At 50.3% G+C, this 15,487-nt stretch overlaps 1 protein-coding gene across 3 annotated transcripts in view; it reads left to right on the top strand.

Moving 5' to 3' along the window:
- ABHD12 (abhydrolase domain containing 12, lysophospholipase) overlaps positions 1-15,487 on the top strand; it is a 97,950-nt gene that overhangs the window by 24,345 nt on the left and 58,118 nt on the right. The window contains exon 1 of one of the 3 annotated variants that reach the window (XM_077282858.1): positions 10,451-10,779. The exons of 1 other annotated variant lie outside the window; for it this stretch is intronic. In XM_077282858.1, the coding sequence (XP_077138973.1) occupies positions 10,616-10,779 (164 nt within the window). In that variant the 5' untranslated portion in view covers positions 10,451-10,615. Of the gene's footprint in view, positions 1-10,450; positions 10,780-15,487 lie in introns of those variants that run through there. One more of the 3 variants, XM_077282859.1, reaches the window with a different exon arrangement.

Genomic DNA, 15,487 nt, shown 5'->3' with positions numbered 1-15,487 from the left:
CTAAAACGACGCAAGTGAGAAAGTAGCCTTACAAACACATTAGCAGCTCCCACAGCTCTGCTGTATTGCACCAATATTGCAGCCCTATCTGCCTGTGAACTACAAGTTAAATCGGAGAGGAACCTGCAGATGTGTCAGGTATAATCACACACAGCTCTGCAGTGAGATCAGGAGAACAGAGAGCAGCCATTACACATCACACTGGTAACCCCCCCTTCAAGTAAAATAATCTCTGGAGCCAGATTCTCAGGGAGATCTATGTTCGGCCAATAGATCTTAACAGCTCATTTACATATAAAAAAAATGTGGATTTCTCTGGCATCAGATATCAGATTGCATATATCTAATATATAATTGCCTAGAATACTACTTCCTGCAATTTGTGCCAACTTCCGTGGCAATGTCCGGAGCTAATGTCCGGAGCTAATGTCCGGAGCTAATGTCCGGAGCTAATGTCCGGAGCTAAGTGACGTCACCAGTGTCCTACACCCAGGCAGAGCACAGGGGCCCCAGGCAGCATATGGGGCCCCAGGCAGAGCACAGTGGTCCCAGGCAGAGCACAGGGGCCCCAGGCAGAGCACAGTGGTCCCAGGCAGAGCACAGGGGCCCCAGGCAGCCTATGGGGCCCCAGGCAGAGCACAGTGGCCCCAGGCAGAGCACAGGGGCCCCAGGCAGCGCACAGTGGCCCCAGGCAGCATATGGGGCCCCAAGCAGAGCACAGTGGCCCCAGGCAGCATATGGGGCCCCAGGCAGAGCACAGGGGCCCCAGGCAGAGCACAGGGGCCCCAGGCAGAGCACAGGGGCCCCAGACAGCATATGGGGCCCCAGGCAGCATCAGGGGCCCCAGGCAGAGCACAGGGGCCCCAGGCAGAGCACAGGGGCCCCAGGCAGAGCACAGGGGCCCCAGGCAGCATATGGGGCCCCAGGCAGAGCACAGGGGCCCCAGGCAGCATATGGGGCCCCAGGCAGAGCACAGTGGCCCCAGGCAGCATATGGGGCCCCAGGCAGAGCACAGTGGCCCCAGGCAGAGCACAGGGGCCCCAGGCAGCATATGGGGCCCCAGGCAGAGCACAGTGGTCCCAGGAAGAGCACAGGGGCCCCAGGCAGCTTATGGGGCCCCAGGCAGCTTATGGGGCCCCAGGCAGAGCACAGTGGCCCCAGGCAGAACATGGGGCCCCAGGCAGAACATGGGGCCCCAGGCAGAGCACAGTGGCCCCAGACAGAGCACAGGGGCCCCAGGCAGCATATGGGGCCCCAGGCAGAGCACAGGGGCCCCAGGCAGCATATGGGGCCCCAGGCAAAGCACAGTGGCCCCAGGCAGAGCACACACCAAATCGGAGGCCGAGGGGCCCCGCCAACCAAATCGGAGGCCGAGGGGCCCCGCCAACCAAATCGGAGGCCGAGGGGCCCCGCCCACCAAATCGAAGGCCGAGCGGCCCCGCCCACCAAAGCGGAGGCTGAGGGGCCCCGCCCACCAAAGCGGAGGCCGAGGGGCCCGGCCCTGCCCACCAAAGCGGAGGCCGAGCGGCCCCGACCACCACATCGGAGGCCGAGGGGCCCCGCCCACCAAATTGGAGGCCGAGGGGCCCCGCCCACCAAATTGGAGGCCGAGGGGCCCCACCCACCAAATTGGAGGCCGAGGGTCCCCACCCACCAAATCGGAGGCCGAGGGTCCCCGCCCACCAAATCGGAGGCCGAGGGTCCCCGCCCACCAAATCGGAGGCCGAGGGTCCCCGCCCACCAAATCGGAGGCCGAGGGTCCCCGCCCACCAAATCGGAGGCCGAGGGTCCCCGCCCACCAAATCGGAGGCCGAGGGTCCCCGCCCACCAAATCGGAGGCCGAGGGGCCCCACCCACCAAGGCGGAGGCAGAGGGACCCCGCCCACCAAATCGGAGGCCGTGGGGCCCCGCCAACCAAATCGGAGGCCGAGGGTCCCCGCCCACCAAATTATTCTTACATTTGAATAAATAAAGTATATATGGATTCTAGACTCCCGATTCTTTAGAATCGGGCTGCCATCTAGTCAAGTTATAATTTTATTCAGCTTCCTATGACCTAAATGTCAATATAGACTGCTTAGGAGAGATGATCCTAATGACAGATTCCCTTCAAGATGCCATTTTATAGACAGCCATGTAACCAGACATGCTTTTCACCTGATGGACCGTTGTGGTTTCATGTTCCCCCTCAGTGACCATGTTGGAGAAGGCTGCATTAATAAGAGCATGCGGCTTTCGCAGTGTGTGCCGATGAACCTGAGGCAAATATACCCAGCTACACTGTGTGTCTGAAAGGGGTAAGGGACGACAGCGTGTGCACAAGATCGGACCTGACAGATACGACATATCCAGTCCTCAGGGTCATCCATCTTGCCGGATTAGGCAGGTTTAGGGCAGGGACAGTTTGCCTTTTCTCTCAAGTGCTCCACCAAATTAAAAAGGTTGAGAGGTGCTGATGACATTGCGCTTACGTGCTCCTGGTGGGATGCATGTGTGATTGGCAGGTATTGTGCACGCATTCTAGTCTAACATATATGGACGGCCGTGCGTGCCTCTTAGCTGGCACCTGACAGCTCAGCACCTCTCACCACCCATTGTGGAAGAATAATTTTAAGAAAAGAAAAACTTGACAGATTCCTTTTAAAGGGAATCTGTCACTGCCCGGGATGTATATGACCTATTGACATGGCATGCAGGTAATAGAAATGTTACACTAGTCCTACCTGTATGCCTCATATTAATAATAATTATATAATAATAATCTTTATTTTTATATAGTGCTAACATATTCCGCAGCACTTTACAGTTTTGCACACATCATCATCACTGTCCCCGATGGGGTTCACAATTTAAATTCCCTACCAGTATGTCTTTGGAATGTGGGAGGAAACCGGAGTACCCGGAGAAAACCCACACAAACACAGGGAGAACATACAAACTCCTTGCACATGTTGTCCGCCGTGGGATTAGAGCCCAGGACCCCAGCGCTGCAAGGCTGCAGTGCTATCCACTGAGCTACCGTGCTGCCCTATTGGTCTTGTTGCTGAGAAATAATATATTCTCTCTTTATATTAATCATTTCTTTCAGGATTCGGGGCGTGCGGTGACTGGACGAAATCCCTGCCTCCTGTCTTCATTGTAATACTTATCCCGTCCCATGCACGTCAGTTATGTCCCCGGAATCCTGTGCCCTGCACTCCCTCCACCATACGTACCTCTTCCTCCATTTTGTGGGCACTGCATTCAGGGATCTTCTGCGCAGGCGAGTCACTGTGACCTCCGGTGTGCATGCCGATAATATGCTCTCCCCACTTCCTCCCTGCACAGTCATCATTAGGAACCATGTGTGCATGGTGATGACTGTGCAGGGAGGAAGTGGGGAGAGCACCTTAGTGGAGGTCGCTGGCGCCTGCGCAGAAGATCCCTGAATGCAGCGCCCACAGAGGATGAGGTATGTATTTCTGAGGGAGTACACGGCACAGGATTCCGGGCCATAACTGACGTGCATGGGACGGGGTAAGTATTACAATGAAGACTGGAGGCAGGGATTTCCTGCACGCCCCAGAACCTGGAAGAAATCATTAACAAAGAAAGAATATATCATTTCTCAGCAACAAGACCACGAGGCATACAGGTAGGACTAGTGTAACATTTCTATTACCTGTATGCCCATATAAATAGGTCATATACATCCCGGGGGTGACAGATTCCCTTTAACTCATTTGCAGTCTCTGTCTCCATCATGTAGTACTGCCATCTCTTTGAACTTTGGGCAGATGATAAAAGTACGATCAGCGGCAGGCCCCATTACTGACACTCTCAGAATTACTAGGATGGGCCAAACTCCCTGTTCTTTCTCACTGCATGACCACAGAAGAGTTGGAGTGAAGCGGTGGTCAAAATGCATCCATGCTGGACCCGGGGACCTCGCCAGTCACTAGAATGGAGGCCCTATTGATTCAACATGTATCACCTGCCATTTGCACAGGCAATAGTGTATTTTCTGGGAAAAATCCTTACAAAAGGCAGGTCTTTCTATTTTCCGTCTCTTTGTATGGTAGCGGCACTATTTATCTGCAGACGTCTGTTATGTAGTTTATTGGAAACGAAAAACTAAATTTCATTATGAACAGACAAGATCATACACGTCTGCACCCTTAATAATACCCCTGATTTTAATTTCCTCTTGGTTATCTTCATCCCTAGTATGATGAAAACACGTCCTTGCTAGACCAGATTAACCTCTTTATGGCATTTTTTCTCTGGGTTGCATTCCTGTACAATCTTGGTAAACAGCTTTGAGGATAACAATGTCCGGCATTCTAATGAGTTTGACAACCAGATACAGAGGATGAAATCGCCTCCTGGACGTTACACGAGGCCACTGAGCGGGCAGCACACCATCGTGCCCGCGGCTTACAGCCTGTAATAACACTGCTGCCTGTATATTTGTGGCTCGGAGTTATGTGACGATGGCGCCGACTCATTACCAAAGCATTTATTGAGCGGGCACCTAAACATGGCGATCATGAGCCGTCAGATTGTAAGTGTGTCATTTACCATGTAAAAATGGCATAATGTACCCTGTGCAGGAAATCATGGGAGATGCTCCACAATTCTCTGCAATAGCTCTGTTTGCTGTGATTTTATATGTCACAAATCTAATGTTTAAGAAAAATTTAGATTACTTTGTATTTGTTGCAGATTTTCACTGCAATGCATGTTCGGGTGTGCGCACACATGGAGTATTAGAAGCAGATTTTTCTACACTGAAAAAACGGGAGCATTGAAAGGAAAATGGTGCATAAAATACGTACATTTTTTACTTGTGTTTTCGATGCGATTTAAAGAATTTTTTTATTTTGAATGGTTTAAAAATTCTTAAAAATTGACATGCTGATAGTATGTAAAAACACTTTGGTTGAAATCCGCAAGCAAAAAATAAGCAGGGTATGCCTGAGGTTTCAGAAATCTCAGGCACTTTGCTCATACTGTAATGTGCAGTGTTTTCTACCCTTCAAAAACATACAGCGAAAAACGCTGCAAAAATGCAGTGTCAGCAAGTCTTAACTGTGCACAGGTTTGAGGGTATCACTATATCAGGAATACTGCACGCTGTATTTGTCATGGTTATCGTTCAGATTCCCCCCCCCCCCCCCCCCAATTTAGGTTGCAATATGATGGGTAACACATGTATTATAAGAACACACATTATTCCATATAATAAACAACACATACGGTATGTGGCAAAATGACAGTATATTGAACGTAGTACAATGGAGCCCCAAATGACGTCAGCCAGTGCCCCCTTGTATAATCACATCCACAACAAACTTCCCCATACAATGTTTGCTAAAAAAAAAAAGTTTATAGGGAATCTGCCAGTAGGGCCAACCCTGTCAATGTCAGGCAGATCACAGAAAGATAAATAAAATTGATATCTGTGATCCGATGTCTTATACCAGAGATAAAATCAAGTCGGTCAATAGTGGTGCACGCTATAAGTAGAAGAGTGGTGCTCGAAGGAAAAAAGATATAATATAGAAAGGTGACCTTCGGCACTCTAATAAAGTCACAAATATAATGAAGTTTCAAATACCGTAGTTTGCAATTTAATGAACAGCCGACATACTGGGAAAACAGACATCAATTCCTCCAACGTTTCGGCACTTCACCGCATGCAACCACCGGAAACACGCCGGCATCCTAATGGCACAGCATAGAGGCAGTTCCTACCTATAGATATTGGCATGATTTTCACCACGTCACCCTGAATATTGGGACTCTCTGCACATAATTCACATAGACTTCCTCGATAAAGGCAATGGTGCCGAAACATCGGATGAATTGATGTCTGTTTTCCCATTATGTCAGCTGTTCATTAAATTGCAAACTACGATATTTGAAACTTCATTATATTTGTGACTTTATTAGAGTGTCGAAGGTCACCTTGTTACATTATACCAGAGATATATAGTGGGAAAAAAAGTATTTAGTCAGCCACCAATTGTTCAAGTTCTCCCACTTAAAAAGATGAGAGAGGCCTGTAATTGACATCATTGGTAGACCACAACAATGAGGGTCAAAATGAGAAAACAAATCTAGAAAATCACCTGGTCTGATTTGGCAAGATTTATTTTGCATATTATGGTGGAAAGTAAGTATTTGGTCATTAACAAAAGTTCATCTCAATATTTTGCTATATAACCTTTGTTGGCAATGCCAGAGGTCAGACGTTTTCTGTAAGTCTTCACAAGGTTGGCACACACTGTTGGTGGTATGTGGCCCATTCCTCCCTGCAGATCTCCTCTAGAGCAGTGATGTTTTCGGCCTGTCACTGGGAAACATGGACTTTCAACTCCCTACAAAGGTTTTCTATGGGGTTGAGATCTGGAGATTGGCTACGACACTCCAGGACCTTCATATACTTCTTACAAAGCCACTCCTTCATTGCCCTGGCAATATGCTTGGGACAGAGGCATAGCTAGGGGTTCAGGGGGGGCGAACCATCTAAGTGGGCCCCTAACCCTTGATTACAACTATGGTGGCACACTTTAAAGGGAACCTGTCACCCCCAAAATCGAAGATTAGCTAAGCCCACCAGCATCAGGGGCTTATCTACAGCTGTAGATAAGCCCCCCGATGTATCCTGAAAGATGAGAAAAAGAGGTTATATTATACTCACCCAGGGGCGGTCCCGCTGCGGTCCGGTCTGATGGGCGTCGCGGTCCGGGGCCTCCCATCTTCTTACGATGACGTCCTCTCTGACCTTTCTCGGCGCCTGTGCACTGCAGTACTTTGCTCTGCCCTCAACAGGGCAGACAAAGTACGCCTGCGCCAGAGCCGCACCGTGAAGACAAGAAAAGGACATCGTAAGAAGATGGGAGGCCCCGGACCGCGACGCCCGTCAGATCGGACCGCCCCTGGGTGAGTATAATCTAACCTCTTTTTCTCATCTTTCAGGATACATCGGGGGCTTATCTACAGCTGTAGATAAGCCCCTGATGCTGGTGGGCTTAGCTCATCTTCGATTTTGAGGGTAACAGGTTCCCTTTAATCATGGGTATAGGGGAACCTCAGCAGATGATCCTGCTGTAATTGAAAATGTATAATGGCCCCCGCATTAGCCCCCCACGTTGTATAATGGGCCCCAAATTAGCTCCCATGTGGTGTAATGGCTCCCACTTTACCTCCCTTTGATTCAGGTCTCTGTCCCTTTCTGTGAGCTGCAAATTCCAGAAAATAAAACAGCCAGTAAGTGCATATAGAGTCCATCATATAGGAATAGGTCCCTGAATGCATCCAGGTAACCCCAATAGGAATACTCTTGTCTGGACAAGACCCTAAAGAGGGGAATGGAAAGAAAAAGGGAAGCAGAAGAAAGAGGGGGAGGTAAAATAACACACATGTAAAGAAGAAATTCCCACAGCTTGCTTTTAACCAGCGAGACTCGGCCGTATCTCATACCAGTGTGTCTCCGGCCAAAGACAGAGAGACAGAGCGAGACAGAGAGCAAGACTGAGCGAGACTGAGAGACAGAGACTGCGAGACAGAGGGAGCAACTGAGACTGACAGAGAGACAGAGACTGACAGACAGAGACTGACACTGAAAGCGAGACTGAGAGCGAGAAACAGAGCGAGACAGAGGGCGCAACGGAGACAGAGAGACTGACAGAGCGAGACAGACAGAGAGAGAGCGCGCAAGACAGAGCGCGACAGAGAGAAAGAGACTGACAGAGTCTGAGAGAGACTGACAGAAAAAGACTGAGACACTGACAGATACTGGGAGAGACAGAGAGACTGACAGAGATTGTGAGATAGAGACAGAAACACTGACAGAGACTGTGAGAGACAGAGACTGACAGAGAGCAAAACGGATGCAAGAATCCTAGGACTTGGCAGGAGGGGAGCAGTGTCCTGCCTCCTCCTCACTGCACAGTGCAGTCACCACCAGCCCGGATACAGCCACCTTGCAGCTTGAGCTCCTACTCCGTCCTATCTCCTGCCCTGCTCCTCTGTGCAGGGCTCAGGGAAGAAGCAACAGCCAGCAACGTGTGCGTGTCTGCAGTATGCTGAAGGCAGCAGGTACACTGCCAGCACCCAGCGTCCCACACATGCTCCTCTACAGAACAGACCGTGGTAGAGCAGGGAGATTGTCTCCTTGCTCTACCGCAGAGGTTAACTATATTGGTGTGCACAGCAGGCAAATATAGTTAAGAGTAGCTTAGCTCTAGGGGGGCCCCTCTGACCACCGGGCCCGGGGCGACCGCACCCCCTGCCCCCCTGGTAGCTACGCTACTGGCTTGGGATCATTGTCATGCTGAAAGACCCAGCGACGTTTTATCTTCAATGCCCTTGCTGATGGAAGGTTTGCACTCAAAATCTCACGATACATGGCCCCATTCATTCTTTCATGTACACGGATCAGTCGTCCTGGTCCCTTTGCAGAGAAACAGCCACACAGCATGATGTTGCCACCCCCATGCTTCACAGTAGGTATTGTGTTCTTTGGATGCAACTCAGCATTCTGTCTCCTCCAAACACAACGAGTTTTGTTTCTACCAAACAGTTCTACTTTGGTTTCATCAGACCAAATGACATTCTCCCAATACTCTTCTGGATAATCCAAATGCTCTCTAGCAATATCAGATGGGCTCAAACATGTACTCGCTTAAGCAGGGAGACACGTCTGGCACTGCAGGATCTGAGTCCCTGGCGGCATAGTGTGTTTCTGATGGTAGCCTTTGTTACGGTGGTCCCAGCTCTATGCAGGTCATTCACTAGGAGTGGTGTGTGCGGCAGGCAGTGGTGCGTCATACCAGTTGGTATTTGTGGCTGGTTTATTATTTATCAATTGTCTCCTTTTCATATAATTGCACTTTAATCAGGAGAATTTTTATGCACTGGCACAGTTTTTAATGGATCTCACTAATATTTTTGTTGGTTATATAAATTGTTTATTATATACACGTGTGTGTATATATATATATATATATATATATATATATACCCCCTCCGTATATGCACACTGATGCGTTTTATGAATTACTTTTGGGTAAACATTGCACTTTATTTAACTATTTAGTAAAATAGTGTTCACATTTATTTTTTTTATATATTTTTTTTAATACCAGTCATCATTCAAAATAAATATGACAACTTCTGAGATAGATAGATATATATATATATATATATACACACATAAATAATAAATTTCATTTTATACATGCTTGATGAATTTTTGGGGGGTTTATATGTTTGATTGATATTCATAAATTTTAAATTTATTAGATATTTTTGGTATTTCTTTTCTATATAGGATTTCATTCACTAGGTCCCCCCGTGTGGTTCTGGGATTTTTGCTCACCGTTCTTGTGATCATTTTGACCCCACGAGGTGAGATCTTGCGTGGAGCCCCAGATCGAGGGAGATTATCAGTGGTCTTGTATGTCTTCCATTTCCTAATTATTGCTCCCACAATTGATTTCATCACACCAAGCTGGTTGGCTATTGCAGATTCAGTCTTCCCAGCCTGGTGCAGGGCTACAATTTTGTTTCTGGTGTCCTTTGACAGCTCTTTGGTCTTCACCATAGTGGAGTTTGGAGTCAGACTGTTTGAGGGTGTGCACAGGTGTCTTTTATACTGATAACAAGTTCTAACAGGTGCCATTACTACAGGTAATGAGTGGAGGACAGAGGAGACTCTTAAAGAAGAAGTTACAGGTCTGTGAGAGCCAGAAATCTTGCATGTTTTTAGGTGACCAAATACTTATTTTCCACCATAATTTGAAAAATAAATCTTGCCAAATCAGACGTGATTTTCTGGATTTGGTTTCTCATTTTGACGCCCATAGTTGTGGTCTACCTATGAGGTCAGTTACAGGCCTCTCTCATCTTTTTAAGTGGGAGAACTTGCACAATCGGGGGCTGACTGCTTTCACTCCCCACTGTATATCCCCCCTTCATTATACAGTGTGTGTTCCCCTTCCCCCGGCGGTATACAGCTTATCCCCCCCCCCCCCCAGCAGTGTACAGTATATATCCCCCTCCTTGCATTATATCCCCTCCCCGACGGTATACAGTGTGTACCCCCTCACTCCCCCGGCGGTATACAGTGTGTACCCCCTCCCTCCCCCGGCTGTGTACAGTATGTACCCCCTCATTCCCCCGGCTGTATACAGTGTGTACCCCCTCCCTCCCCTGGCTGTGTACAGTGTGTACCCCCTCCCTCCCCTGGCTGTGTACAGTGTGTACCCCCTCATTCCCCCGGCTGTATACAGTGTGTACCCCCTCACTCCCCCGGCAGTATACAGTGTGTACCCCCTCACTCCCCCGGCAGTATACAGTGTGTATACACAGGCCCGTCCTCCATCGATGTGTACACGGTGACGGTACGGGCGGCTCTGGCCCTGGTAACCAAGCGGCCTCCGTCCCTCCTCCTCGCCCGTGTGATTGGCCGGCGGCGGGTCACAGGAGGAGGCGGCGGCCCCGTGTGCGGCTCCGCTGTGCGGTGCAGGGAGGGCGCTGACCACACAACAACATCCCGTGCACTGCCCGCTGCTCCCCTGATGTGCGCACCGTAGCCCCGCTGACAGCCGTCCCCGCCTGCCCAGGGATGAGAAAGAGAGCGGAGCCTGCGGCCCGGGAGCAGGGCAATGTCGGGGCCGCCGCTCTGGACCTGGAGTGCCGCCTGAAGAACCTGCGGATACCGGGGAGCAAAGCGACGAAGGGGCACTATCCGCAGGACTGCGACAGCAAGGGCATGAAGAGGCTCAGCAGGTACGGGGCGTGCGCCCGCAAGGTGACCGGCAGTGTCCGCTGTGTCCCCCTCAGTTATAGCTGTGTGTGAACCCGTCCCACAGTCAGCGCTACATGACCGGCACCGTAAGCCGCAGGTGTGCGCCCCCAGCCCTGTACCTGGCCCCCGGGCTCTGCGCTATAGTGAGGCTCAGTACTGAGGATTTAATGGGGAAAAAGTGAGTGAAGTTTGCTTCATGAAAAATGTGGAATATTAATGCAAAGATTGGGGCTTTTTCCATTTTTTTCTTTGCATTTCGGAGTGAAGCCTTTTTACTATTAATGCATTTGCCCCCAGTGCTGGCAGTCACATGCCGCTGTTGGGGTTTTCTGCAGAGCCATATATTAAGGGATACTGGCACAGCGGGTGATGGGCACCAGTGATGTACATATGGTGCGGCCTGTACGAATGGCCCATATGTGGCTGTATATCATCCCCCAAATCCGCAGTATGGTGCTCGTGGGGTATTTAGGGACCTGCTCTGCATGCTTTTCTGCATGCTCCTCCTCTGCGCGCTCCTGTGTCCTCCTCTGCGCGCTCCTGTGTCCTCCTCTGCGCGCTCCTGTGTCCTCCTCTGCGCGCTCCTGTGTCCTCCTCTGCGCGCTCCTGTGTCCTCCTCTGCGCGCTCCTGTGTCCTCCTCTGCGCGCTCCTGTGTCCTCCTCTGCGCGCTCCTGTGTCCTCCTCTGCGCGCTCCTGTGTCCTCCTCTGCGCGCTCCTGTGTCCTCCTCTGCGCGCTCCTGTGTCCTCCTCTGCGCGCTCCTGTGTCCTCCTCTGCGCGCTCCTGTGTCCTCCTCTACGCGCTCCTGTGTCCTCCTCTGCGCGCTCCTGTGTCCTCCTCTGCGCGCTCCTGTGTCCTCCTCTGCGCGCTCCTGTGTCCTCCTCTGCGCGCTCCTGTGTCCTCCTCTGCGCGCTCCTGTGTTCTCCTCTGCGCGCTCCTGTGTTCTCCTCTGCGCGCTCCTGTGTTCTCCTCTGCGCGCTCCTGTGTTCTCCTCTGCGCGCTCCTGTGTTCTCCTCTGCGCGCTCCTGTGTTCTCCTCTGCGCGCTCCTGTGTTCTCCTCTGCGCGCTCCTGTGCTCTCCTCTGCGCGCTCCTGTGCTCTCCTCTGCGCGCTCCTGTGCTCTCCTCTGCGCGCTCCTGTGCTCTCCTCTGCGCGCTCCTGTGCTCTCCTCTGCACTCCTCTACACACTCCTCTGCGTGCTCCTTTGTCCTCCTCTGCACTCCTCTGCACACTCCTCTGCGTGCTCCTTTGTCCTCCTCTGCATGCTCCTGTGTTCTCCTCCGCTGCATGCTCCTCCTCTGCATGCTCCTGTGTCCTCCTCTGCACGCTCCTCCTCTGCACGCTCCTGTGTCCTCCTCTGCACGCTCCTGTGTCCTCCTCTGCACGCTCCTGTGTCCTCCTCTGCACGCTCCTCCTCTGCACGCTCCTCCTCTACACGCTCCTGTGTTCTCTGCATGCTCCTCTGCATGCTCCTCCTCTGCGTGCTCCTGTGTCCTCCTCTGCACGCTCCCACGAGTATGGTGCTCGTGGGTCAATGTGGGGTATTTAGGGACATGCTCTGCATGCTCTTCTACATTCTCCTCTGCATGCTTTTCTGCATTCTCCTCTGCATGCTTTTCTGCATTCTCCTCTGCATGCTTTTCTGCATTCTCCTCTGCATGCTCCTCATCTGCGTGCTCCTGTGTTCTCCTCTGTGCGCTCCTGTTGTCTCTGCACGCTCCTGTGCGTTCTCCACCTCTGCATGCTCCTCCTCTGCGTGCTCCTGTTCAACGTGCTCCTCCTCTGCACGCTCCTGTGTCCTCTGCACGCTCCTCCTCTGAGTGCTCCTGTGTCCTCCTCTGCGCGCTCCTGTGTCCTCCTCTGCACGCTCCTCCTCTGAGTGCTCCTGTGTCCTCCTCTGCGCGCTCCTCCTCTGCGTGCTCCTGTGTCCCTCCTCCTCTGCACGCTCCTGTGTCCTCCTCTGCACGCTCCTCCTCTGAGTGCTCCTGTGTCCTCCTCTGCGCGCTCCTCCTCTGCGTGCTCCTGTGTCCCTCCTCCTCTGCGTGCTCCTGTGTCCCTCCTCCTCTGCGTGCTTCTCTGTGTTCTCCTCTGCACGCTGCGCTCTGTGATTAGTAGTAAATGAGCTGAGACTGCAGAAACCCCCCACATCCTGACACTGTAGGGGGATTATTACCGGCCTGAGTCATCCAAAAACGTCTGCATTGTGGTCTCTGGACCCCACAGCTGTGTCAGGGCCCTGTATGTTCTGTACATCTGAAATGCACTGTATGTATTCCCCTCCTGTAAAGGATACGACTCGTCACCTTATGGGTTTGTGCAATAAGGAGTACTGAGGACTGTAGTATGAGTAAAGCTGCGTTCACACAACCATATTTTTGGTCCGAGTGCTGTGCATGGAAAACCTGACATAACTTGGACCAACGTTATTTAATTGGTCTATTGTGGGTTCTGTTTTTTTGGGGAGTGATTTCCCATATGTAAAGGTGAAAGCTATGAAAATGACTGCAAAAACCAAAGTAATAGTGTACAGTGCTGGAATCAGTGCCAGAATGTGCGCCAGAGACTCCGAACAGACAACACCAATATAGATAAAGCCCTAAGGGTATGTGTCCACGTTCAGGATTGCATCAGGATTTGGTCAGGATTTTTCATCAGTATTTGTAAGCCAAAACCAGGAGTGGGTGATAAATGCGGAAGTGGTGCATATGTTTCTATTATACTTTTCCTCTAATTGTTCCACTCCTGGTTTTGGCTTACAAATACTGATGAAAAATCCTGACCAAATCCTGATGCAATCCTGAACGTGGACACATACCCTTAAGGGGGTTTACGAACAAAGCATATTTTTAAATTCTAATTAATAGATCTTGGAATAATATCTTCCACAATTGGATATGGTATTAAAAAAAAAATGTTCCTGTGCTGAGATAATCTTATAAATGTGCCCCTGCTGTGTACTGTGTAATGTTTGTGTCTGACCGTACAGGGACATGGTGTGATCATACCACAGCTCCTGGGGGCGGGGAGGGGGGTGAAAAATGTATACACACATTACAGCAGGGGATCATAGTTGTTTTTAAACCGTGAAATGTTTTATATCACAGACAAAATCAGCTGTGATCCCATGCTGTCCTGTATGTATCCCCTTCTGATTCCTCCCTGCCCAGGAGATGTGATATGATTAGACCATGGTCAGACACGGCCATTACACAGTACACAGCAGGGGCACATTTATAAGATTATCTCAGCACAGGAACATTTTATTTTAACGCATCCAATTGTAGAACTTATTATTATTCCAAGTTCTACTGATTAAAATGTACTTTGTTCGTGGGAAAACCCCTTTACAGCTGCCATACAGATTAGATGGCTCTATGCCGAAACATGGCCATACACAGGAGTTATCGTTTGACTTAGGGTACCGTCACACAGTGGCATTTTCATCGCTACGACGGCACGATTCGTGACGTTCTAGCGATATCGTTACGATATCATTGTGTCTGACACGCTACTGCGATCAGGGACCCCGCTGAGAATCGTACGTCATAGCAGATCGTTTGAAACTTTCTTTCGTCGTCTAGTGTCCCGCTGTGGCGGCATGATTGCATCGTGTGACACAGGTTGTATACGATGTGCGCACAGTAACCAACGGCTTCTACATTGCAAATACGTCATGAAATTATCGCTCCAGCGCCGTGTATTGCAACGTGTGACCGCAGTCTACGACGCTGGAGCGATAATCATACGACGCTGCAACGTCACGAATCGTGCCGTCGTAGCGATGAAAATGGCACTGTGTGACGGTACCCTAAGCTATGTTGTGTTCTCTATCAATATGTCCCCCAATAATCAGATGTCTGGGGTCCAGGACATGTTAGACTGTCAGCTGAACCCATTGATATTGGCGGTTTTGGACGACATTAGTCTGTGTATGGGGTCTTTTGTGTGGGTACGGTGTTGGTGAGGGGAACGGTGGGAGGCAAAGAAGTGGGTCTGAATACATCCCTACATTATCACTAGAGCTACATGCTTGTGATCACTTGGAGGCGTACTATGACCTCTACCGGCAGCTCTAACACCCAGTGATCACAAGGTGAGAAAACTGTTGAGGTAGTAGTACCACGTTCTGCACGGTGATCACCGGGGACTCGTCAGTACAGTCACAAGGGGCATAGACGTTATGTAAGTATTGTCAGAAATGTGACCGAAGACAAAGGTCTCTAACACAACAGCCTCATACTCTGCTCTGACCTGTCATACTTGTTCTCTTTTATAGAGGAGAAATTCTGTCACACAGCTGAGACAAGTCACACCCCGTGTAACCTTTTCCTACATAAATATGTATATACGGTGGACCTAAAAAGTATATGGATCCCCCCCCCCCTCAAAAAAAAAAAAATTTCATTCATATCAAGACTAATAATTTTAGAGCTTTTTCCACCTTTAACGTCACTGATTTCTGTGGAAATCCGTTGAGAAACAAACTGAAATCATTTAAGGGCTGTCCCACACGTCCAGATAATTCCGGTACCGGAATAAATCGGTACCGGAGTTATCCGTGTCCGTGTGCCTGGGAACTCACGTAGGCCATACGTGCGGCACACGTGTGCCGCCCGTATGGCGAGTGAATACCACACAGAGCGTGTGGTACCCACGCGTGTGGTACCCTGCATCGCGGATTCATATGTTCC

Source organism: Ranitomeya variabilis, chromosome 2 (genome assembly GCF_051348905.1).
Source record: "Ranitomeya variabilis isolate aRanVar5 chromosome 2, aRanVar5.hap1, whole genome shotgun sequence".
Lineage (NCBI taxonomy): Eukaryota > Metazoa > Chordata > Amphibia > Anura > Dendrobatidae > Ranitomeya > Ranitomeya variabilis.
Note: the sequence above shows the minus strand (reverse complement) of the source record. Positions and strands in the feature narration are given on the sequence as shown.